The sequence below is a fragment of the Sminthopsis crassicaudata genome, chromosome 4, assembly GCF_048593235.1.
Source record: "Sminthopsis crassicaudata isolate SCR6 chromosome 4, ASM4859323v1, whole genome shotgun sequence".
Classification (NCBI taxonomy): domain Eukaryota; kingdom Metazoa; phylum Chordata; class Mammalia; order Dasyuromorphia; family Dasyuridae; genus Sminthopsis; species Sminthopsis crassicaudata.
In genome coordinates this window covers 194,059,485-194,069,941 of record NC_133620.1, presented here as the reverse complement: position 1 = coordinate 194,069,941, position 10,457 = coordinate 194,059,485, and the positions used below count along the sequence as shown (strand labels likewise).

The following is a 10,457-nucleotide window of genomic DNA, read 5'->3' as shown; positions in this document are numbered from 1 at the left end:
AGGGCAAGCAGGGTTAAGTGACTTTCCAAATAACATACAGCTAATAAGTGTCTGAGGCCAGATTTTAACTTACAAAGGTGAGTCTTCCTGCCATATTAAGTATGTTGGCAAATTTCTATTATATGTGTATTGTATATATAACATACATAATATATATATATATACATATACACATATATATATGCATACATATATATGTACATACACACACACACACACACACACACACATATATATATATATATATATATATATATATATATATATATATATATATATATATATATATATATATATATATATATATATATATATATATATATATATATATATATATATATATATATTTGTTTAGTTGATTAGTCATGCTGACTTTTCATGATTCCATTTGGGGTTTTCTTGGTAAAGACCTTGGAGCATTGTGCAATTTCCTTTTCCTGATTACTTTACCAATTAGAAAATTGAGGTAAACAGATTAAGTGACTTTCCTAGGATCATACAACTAATAAGTGTCTGAGGTCAGACTTTAATTTAGCCATTTCTGACTCCAAGTGTGCCATTCTATCTACTTTGACACCAAGTTGTCTGTGTCATTCCTGGTCATGTTATTTAACTTCTCTTGGCCTCAGCTTTCTTATTTGATAAATGAGAGTGGTGATAGTACCTTACTCCCAGAGTTGTTGTGAGGATAAAAATGAGAGTATTTATAAAGCATTTTGCAAAGTGCTATTTAAATGTTAGCTAGTAGTATTACATTATCATTGTTGCTTTAAATTCATGGTCAGAATGAATCTATTATCTGAGAAAGCTTTTTAGAAAATAAAATCTTAAAGCTCAGAAAGTAAAGTAGGAGAAAGAGAAAAATTACAAAGGGGAAATAAATGCCCTTCCTATTAGCAATAAATTGATTATGCATATGTTTAATTGATTAACAAGCAGGACATTGTTTTCATAAAATGTCTTTATTCATAGAAAATATTGTCCAAAACTCCTTATAAAATTAAAAAGCATGAATACATATACATAGAAGAGTTCTAGTAAGATGGCATTAATGATTAATGAGTTTTCAAATGATAGCCAAATAATACCCTCTTATCCATGAGCACCATCTGTCCCTTGATGAATCATCTCTATTTTTTGTGAGTTCATATTATTTGTTGTCGGAGGTGAGTCAGCAGAAGAAATGATTTTATTTCTTCCTAGTTCTTCAGCTTCCTCCCAAGTGTTAGTTAAAGGTTTTCCAAGAGTTTCAGGGAGCATTAGTGTTAACATTCCAGTCAGAAAGGCCATAATACCAACCAGCAACTAGAAAAATAAAATTAATTAGCAGGTCATGACAAACCAAAAGGAATAATTATCTACCATGCATCATATATTGTGCTAAGCACTTAAAAAAAGATAAAAATACAATAAAGAATAAATAAGTCATATATATATATAGTATTTAATTTATACTTTAACATATGTAACATGTATTGGTCAACCTGCCATCTAGGAAAAGGGGATGGGGGGAAGGAGGGGGGGAAATTGGAACAAAAGGCTTGGCAATTGTCAGTGCTGTAAAATTACCCATGCATATATCTGGTAAATAAAAAGATTTTTAAAAATAAAAATTTAAAAATTTAAAAAAAAAGGAATAAATAGATCTTTCCAAGAAGGGAGAAAAAAGACTTTTTGGAATTTATTTCAAAAGGAAGTGAAGATGCTGTCCTACTTTGCTATATTTTTTACAACTGTGAGAAAATTTGTTTACTTCAAATCCACAGAATTTCTGGGTAGGTGATACAATAAGGACTTAGAAACTCTTGGGATCCCTGCTATTTCCCACTGAGGAAAACACTAGGGGGCACTGTGGAACCATTTCCCTACAAATGTTTGAGTACAGATTTTAACTTTCCAACTCAAGCTAAACATTTCAAATCTGACCTCATATATTAGTAATTTACATTAATATAGTACTTTAACACTTCTTATCCTTCCAATATCCCTGATTTCAAATTTGAAAAAGAACTGATACATTTAATAAAAGACAGGAACATTACATAATGACTTAAGAAGAGAGGGAGACAGGATTCCTTAATTCCTAAGAATGAAAATTTTTTTAATGATCTGGATGACTTAAATTAAAAAGATAATGATGAAACTGAATTGTGAGGTGTACCTCTCAGCAATAGAAAAAAGGATCAGTCAGTCTACACTGAGCAGCCACAATGTGTAGAATACTGTATTTACTAGAATGTGAAGGTTTGTTCTTTTTTAATATTAGAGCTACACCTGTGATTTTATTGGCACCAAAAAACTCCCTTAAAGAAAGCTCCCTCTATCCATGCAGATCAGTCAATTGAGTTACAGAGTTGTCTAAAGGAGTGATATCCTATTCAAATAAAACAGATTCCAGAAGGCATATGTTGACAACCCACAAATTAAAATATATCTCTGTTGCACCGTATTTTTATTTCATTAAATATTTCCCAATTACATTTTAACATATCCAGGAGTGTTACAGGCTACATATTTAACATCTCTGGTCAAGAGCACTGAGAAGTTAAGTGAATTAACCAGGATCACACAGGCATGTGTATCACAGGCAGGATCCCAGATCTATCCTAGCTCCAAGATCAGTTCTACATCCACTAAAGTCATGCTACCTTCTATATTTATTATTATTATTATTAATTAAAATATATTGGGTCCTAACATGAAACTTTTTTCATGGGAAATATAGAACTTATCTCCTTAATCTGCTCTCTTTTTGGTCAATGTTTATGTTCTTCCCTTGGCCCCTAGCATGGATGGGACCTGGGAGTCATATAGGCCAACTTCCATAATTGGGAACCAATTCCCACAATTGGAGAGAGGGAGGCTCAGGACTAGTCTAAGGTCGCAGACAATTAGCATTAGCTATAGGGTGTGACCCAGTTCTGCTGAATACAGAATCAATTCTCATTCATCAGAACCCCTTCTATGGGTACAACACACAGATAAGGAGACATTTTGAGACTTAGAAATGCTTAGAGATCATTGATTTTCAGCTTGAAGGAACCCAAAAGTCATTTAATACAATCTCTCCCTTACTCCAATTCAGTGATCTCCCATTCCCTATCAATAGAATAGAAGGACACTTCCTCCCAGCCCTTGAAAAAGAAACTACTGCTTTCTTGGGTATTATGACAACCACACATAAATTTCACAAGAAAATTTTGCATTATTATTGTACAAATTTCACTTAAAATCAAAATAAAGCATAAAATCTAAGTTATCTGAGTTGTACTTGCTGGCCAAAGAAAACATATTCAATTATACAAAGTAAAAAGTATTGTTTAAAAAGATATTAGGTGGATTATATCAGATTACTTACCCTCTTGGGAAGGGGAGGGGGGAGGGAAAGAGGAAGAAAAAATTGGAACTCAAAGTCTTATAAAAAATGAATGTTGAAAACTATCTTTACATATGATTTGAAAAAATAAAATGTTATGTGCAAATGTATGTGGGAAGGAAGGAAGGAAGGAAGGAAGGAAGGAAGGAAGGAAGGAAGGAAGGAAGGAAGGAAGGAAGGAAGGAAGGAAGGAAGGAAGGAAGGAAGGAAGGAAGGAAGGAAGGAAGGAAGGAAGGAAGGAAGGAAGGAAGGAAGGAAGGAAGGAAGGAAGGAAGGAAGGAAGGAAGGAAGGAAGGAAGGAAGGAAGGAAGGAAGGAAGGAAGGAAGGAAGGAAGGAAGGAAGGAAGGAAGGAAGGAAGGAAGGAAGGAAGGGAAGGAGTCTTAAATTGAGATCCTCCCCCCCCCCTTCCAAATCTCCTTTATCCAAATATAGACTAACCTTAGAATAACATCTGATTGGAAATTTATGTGTATATGTATGTATATGTATTAAAAAGGAGAGGGATTGGATGTGTGATTTCACTGGTATAGAGGACTTTTACATCAGGAAACTACCTCCAACAATGAAGGTCAGGACTTTCTCTGCAATTTTTATTCTTTTTGGTACTGAAAAATAATTGCTTATAAACTACATAGCTTTTAAAACAAGCCAATTGAAGTGGGGAGGGAGGGGATGAACCTTATATTTCAATTAATAGGGTATCACTTTTAATAAAGGATGCATTTAAATTTAAGAAACTTGCAAAATATCCTCCCACATAAAACCTAACACACAGCTATTAGGTTTCTCTGATGCCAGGTGTTCCAAGTATAAAGCAATTGGAGTTAGCACCTGGTTATCAAGAATATTTTGTTTAAATAAGAATCTTCCAAATGACTTGATTCTCTATCACATGCCTTGTTAAGTCTTGTAGTTTCCACACTCCACACCCCATTTCCAATCTGGTGACATCTGCAAGATCACACAAGAGTGTCTTGCCTTCTGCTTTCTTATGGTGAGGTTTTGCAAAGTTTACACCACATGAAAAAAAAAATTCAATGTATTTAGCTCTGTTGAAGAAGCAACTGAGGCACCTAAATGACACAGTGAATAGAGTGCAAATCACTTTAAAAAGCTTTTACAACTGGACAGGTCAAAACTAATGTGATCCAAGGTACTATTTTTGCCTCCTTCTATGACAGCCAGAAAAGGCAGAGAATTTCACTGCCTTGTAATCTGCACCATCAGCCTGAAGTACCTTTCAGGAGTTTCAGGCAAGTCTTAACAGTGAGGGAAAACAAATGCCAAGTTGTTCCTTCTGAAGGGCTGGCCCTAAGCCAAACTGTGAAATAACCAACATTTTTCTTGAATACTTCTTGTTCAGCTCTTTCAGTCATGTCCTGATTATTCAGGCCTCAATTTGGGACTTTCTTGGCAAAAGTACTAAAGTGATTTCCCAACTCATTTTAGACGTGAGGAAACAGAGGCAAACAGGGTTAAGTGACTTGCCTAGAGTCATACCAGCTACTAAGCATTGGGGGGCAGATTTGAACTCAGGAAGAGGAGTCTTCCTGACCTCAGAGCTGGTACTCTGCACCACCTAGATTGAAAATAAATAGGATCAGCTATGAAATTCCACATTTTGTTTGACTATTTCCAATTATTGAGATCCCTCTTCTTTAGAAAAAAACCCATTTCACCATTGTTGTTTAGTGGTTTAGTCAGTTATGCCAGCCTCTTCGTGACCCTTTTAGCGGTCTTCTTGGCAAAGGTACTAAAATGGCTTGTCATTTCCTTTGATAGCTTGTTTTACAGGTGAGGGAACTGAGGCAAACAGGGTTAAGTGACTTGCAGAGGTCATACAGTATCAAGTGTCCGAGGTTGAATTTGAACTCAGGTCCTCCTGACTCTAGGGCTAGCTCTCTGTGTCACCTTGTTGCACAATTGGAAGAGAATTAGAAGAGACCTCCAAGAACATTTGGGCCATCTCCTTCATCTTACAAAAAAGTAAAGAGACTTAGAAGTAATATTAGAGCAGGGACTGGTACCCAGGGCTCCTGACTCCCAATCCTGCTCCTTTATCAAGGTTGATAATATACAGTCACCTTGAGGGCACAGGAAATTGACTTTCAATACTGCAGTGATTAGTCCAAAGAAAAATGACCAGCAGGTAAACGCAGAGAGGGCCTTTCAATACTTCGGGGCACACATTAGGAGGAAAATTCTCTGTTTCCTTTCTGGTGGGACAGTTTAAGCAATTCAGGAGAACAAGGCTTCAAGTGAAAGGGACAAGAGAAATAGACTACATCCAGGTAGAAATGGACTTTCAAGCACCTTCCTTGCCTTGTTTCACCTATTCCCCACTCTCCTCTGGTAGAAATTTCCAAATCCTGGGAAAACATTTCATCCCTGGGGCAGTCCACTCCCAGTCTTCTAAAGGGCTAAAGGCATTAAATTGCTCCTCTCCAGTCACCATAACTTCAGCCTAACCTTCTGGCACTCACTAACTCATTGTATCTAACTAAATGTATATATTAAACTTTACAACTAAGTTGTATCTAATCTAAATGTTTCCTGATTGTATCTAATTACTACTCTAGAGCATTAATAATTATAGAAACACAATGCAACTTTGAAGTCCTACTTCATGCCCCTCAGACTGATAAAAATAACAAAAGAGAAAAATGGCAAATGTGGGAGAGGTTTTGGGAAAACAGGCACGATATCAATTGTACACTTCTTGTTGATTCTCTTTTCTCTCTAGGTTTTCATGGTTCTGCTCTTTCCTGTTTGTTTGTTTTTTTCTCCAACCTACCCAATTGTTCTAAGACTTCTTTGATGGATTTTTATCCAGATCAGTTTACCAATAACCATGGGTGTTACCCAAAGCTCTGTCCTGGACCCTTTCCTCTTTTCCTTCCATACTGTTTCATCTGATGAGCTCAAATCCTCCCATGAATTCAATGATGATTTCTATACAGATTATACTCAGTTTTTATATGGCCCTAACTTCCAGTCTCATATCCCCAATCTCTTATTCAACATCTTAAACTGGATGTCACACTGGCATTTTAAATTCAACACACACAAGACTAAATTATCTTCTTCCCTCCCCTATTAATGTTAAGGGTACCACCATCCTCCCACTTATCCAGGTTCAATACCTTGCTGCCAAAGTGATGTTCCTAAAGCACAGGTTCTAGACATAGGATCCCACCTCCCATTCAAAAAACTCCAGTTTTTTGGCTTCCTATTACTTCAAGAATTAATTAAAGCTTAGGTAGCTAGATGGTACAGCAGTTAGAATGTCATCCTTGGAGTCAAGAAGACCTGAATTCAAATCTGCCCTCATATATTAGCGTCGTGACACTGGACATGGCACATCACTTTACCTTGTTTGCCTCAGTTCCCCATCTGTAAAATGAGCTAGAGAAGGAAATAGCAATCCACTCCAGTATCTTCTAAGAAAACTTCAAAAGGGATGGCAGGGTTGGAAAACTTAAAACTGCAATGAGATTTTGGGCAAATCCTCTAATCCCTTCACTAAATATTCCATCCAAGGACACTGGCCTTGTTTCTTCCACAGGACATCACCTCCCTCAGAGCATTTTCATTACCTAGAACATACTTCCTTCTCATCCCCATTTCCTGCCTCCCAGGCTTCCTTCAAGGCCCAATTAAAATCTCACTTTCTTCAAGAAGCTTTTCCTAACTACTTTCCTCTCTCTCAACACTATATTTTATGAAAAGCTTTTTCTGAAACTAATGATAAAATTACATAGTTGTTTTATTTTTCTCTTGCTGACAGGATTTCTTATATGAATCATTCCCTTGCTAGTAAGCTGTTCTTTTATTCCAGTTATAAATACTTCTTGGTCATGCTGTTTAATTTTTTAAGTACTGCTATATTCTATTTTGGGGTATTTCAATGTCTTTGCATTAATATTCATCAATCAGAGTGGTCCATCATTGTCTCTCAGCTTTGTCTTGTCGAGCTTAATGATCAAAACCATATTTGCCTTGCAGAAGAAAAATTGCTAGAATATAGGAATTACTTATTTTTTTTAGAATTTGGTGAAATTTGCATGTAACTGAACTCCATGTCTTTTTCTACAGAATAACACTATACCAGTTTCTACTCAGATGTCCAGTTATATTTTCCACTTCTTGTTTTGCTGATATTTGTATTTTATATCTGTCTTTAATTTCTTTTATATTCTTTTAGTTTATTGGTCAGAGCTATATCTAATAATTTCTGATAATTTTCTTGATTTCTTTTTCCTTATGAACTTTTCTTTCTCCTCTTAATTTTAATCATTTGGACTAAACTCTTTTTTTTATATATAAAGTTTTTGGATATATCATTTGAAGTAGGTTTTTTGAATTGGTTAAATTCTGTTCTATTTTAATTATTTTTCTTTTCCTGCTAGTGAATTGATTTGTTTATTTTCTAGGGTTTTTTTTAAGTACAGATTCAACTTTTTGATCTTGGCATTCATGCTTTATATTTGCCTCTGAGTACTGTTTTGGCTTCACCCCATGGGATTTTGAAATGTCATGTTTGTATTGGAATAATCTTTTGTGTAATGATGCTATTATTCTTATACTTTCTTTTGCTTAGAAAAGTCAATATTTATATTTTATATTATGTATTTTTAAATTTTATATTACTAGTATTTAATAAAATTATTGTGGTTACATATGAAATTACTTCTTTTATGAATTATATAATTATTTGGCATTAACTTTATTGTACTCTGTCCTATAAACATAATGCATACAATCTCTTCTTTTCTACATCTACCTCAACATATTCAGTATAATTTCAACGTTTCTGGATATTCAATTTGTTAGTATGCTTCACCATTAACTTCTCTGTAGTTACAATCCCTGCCTTGATCAAAATTCTGAGCTCTTTCCATGTTATTTTCCTTTATATTATTATGATTATTATGTAAATGGTTTTCCCCGTCTAAATTTTTCCATTTGGTCAATTCTGCATTTTTCTTTGAGGCTTTATTTGTAGCTGTTTTCACATTGTTGTCTTCTAAGTTTATGTCTTAGTCTTCCCTGCAACCATAGCAGAATTTTAATGGTCAAGTTCTTTTTATTGTTATTATTTGTTTATTTTTCCAACCTATTTCTTGACTTTTTAAAATTAAAGTTGCTCACCTTGGAGTAGAAATATACTGTCCCAAGTTTCAAGCTTTTTTATGCTACCATTTTCAGAGGTAGCTCTGAGTCTACAAATCTTTAGTGCTTCTAAAGTGGTGTAATTTGGGGAGAGGTTTAATTGCTACTCTCTCTTGGTCTCCCACACCATTGTAGCAACAAACACAAGTGCTCCTTTCTGCCTTTGAACTAAGAACAGGGTCCCAACACCCTTGTGACCAACCAGAAGCACTCCTCTTTCTCCTGAGTCTATGACCTAGAACTGCATTAAGAGCAATAAAGTCACCAGTCAGTGTCAATTGTATTTAGTGTTAGCAAAGGCATCCCTATAATCTCCTTCTGACCAGTTGTCTGACCCCTTATTAGCTTAAAGTTCTCAAAGTTGCTGCTGCTATTGCTTTCATAGTTCCTAGGCAGTGTTGCTGCACTCAGGACTTATGCCCACCCTAATATCTCAGTTCTCTCCTTTTGACTTCCTAACTTGTCTTAAGACTGGAAAAATGTGTCATTTTGACATTTTTGTTGGCTCTGCCACTCCAAAATTTGATTTGGGAAGTTATTTTAAAGTTATTTGGAGGGGAATATTGGAAGATTTTTATTGGGTTGTTGCATGTATTCTGCCATCTTGGTTCCTTTATAGCTTATTTAGTGCTCTGTTGAGCTCTATATTTTCTTTTGTGTTTGTCTTCTCTTTAGATTTGCTCTATTCTGATAGTGGGTTATTTAAATCTCTCATTATTATTGATTTCATTTTTTTGCTACTCCATCTTGTAATACCCTCAGTTTTTCTTTTATGAATTTTACTGCAGAATTATTAGGTACATCCATATTTTAAAGTGATTCTCTCATATCTAAATAGAACCTTTTAGCATAACATGATATCTTTGATTGTCTTTTCTAATACTTTCTGGTTAAAATTTGATTTTGATATTTTCCATTTTCCATTCTTATTTTTTGCAATAATCATTTTAAATTCAAAGTTCTTTAAGTGGAAAATAACACATTATCAGATTTTATGTTATGTCATTCCAGAATTCATCCTTTTTGCTAAATAATCAGTTTATATTTAGTATTAAAATTGCTAGATTTTTCTTTTATTGTCCTCTTTCCTTGTCATAAATTGAATAATAATTCAACATTTTGTTATTATTAATAATCTAAATCCAGTTAAAAATACTGCAATCAAAATTCCTATTTTATACTAGTGACTATGTATGTTTCTTTAACTTAAACTTCTTCTTTATCAAGGATAGAAGTTTTCTTATTCCCTGGGAATTATTCTCTCACGTACCTTTGTACTAATCTTATTTTTTTTCCTTTTTTTCTTCATTTATATAAAAGTCACATTTTCACTAACATCTTTTTCTTCTTAATTTGAAAAGTATTAATTATTTAAAATTTTTATGTTTTGCTTTTGGAGGCTTGATTATTTAAAGACTTTACTCCATTGAAGTCTTTGAATATATACAAATAAGTTCTATAAATTAAATTCCCCAATACATTTTAATTTTGTATATATATTTTTCTAATCAACCCACATCTTTCTTGAGAATTCCAAAATTGATATTCATTGGTATGGTTATTTTTTTAGTAACTTACATGATTTTTTCTTTTTTCGTTACAAAGTATTAAAATTCAACTATAAACCAGATTCAAACCCTAGTTTCTCCATATATATATATATAAAATTTATGTGATATTGGTCAAGTCATTTAATTTTCTGAACAGTTTTCTCATCTATAAAACAGTAGAAGAAATGGGGATAGAGTGAGAAGACATTGAACTGAATAACTTCTGAGGCTTTTTTCTAGTTTTAAATAAATTATAATATTGTCTTGACTTGAAAAACTGAATCTTACCATTTTCTTTGTCAGAGCAGCTAGGTGATACCATAATGCACAGCGTGCTAGGTCTGAAGTCAAGAAGGCT

At 34.0% G+C, this 10,457-nt stretch overlaps 1 protein-coding gene across 1 annotated transcript in view; it reads right to left on the bottom strand.

The window, feature by feature from the left end:
• Window positions 1-943: 943 nt before the first annotated feature.
• The window catches only part of SLC22A16 (solute carrier family 22 member 16), a 69,316-nt gene continuing 59,802 nt past the window's right edge, over window positions 944-10,457 (bottom strand). Inside the window, exon 8 of the mRNA XM_074310107.1 lies at window positions 944-1,305. Coding sequence (XP_074166208.1) covers window positions 1,093-1,305 — 213 coding nt within the window. The 3' untranslated portion in view covers window positions 944-1,092. The remainder of the gene's footprint in view (window positions 1,306-10,457) is intronic.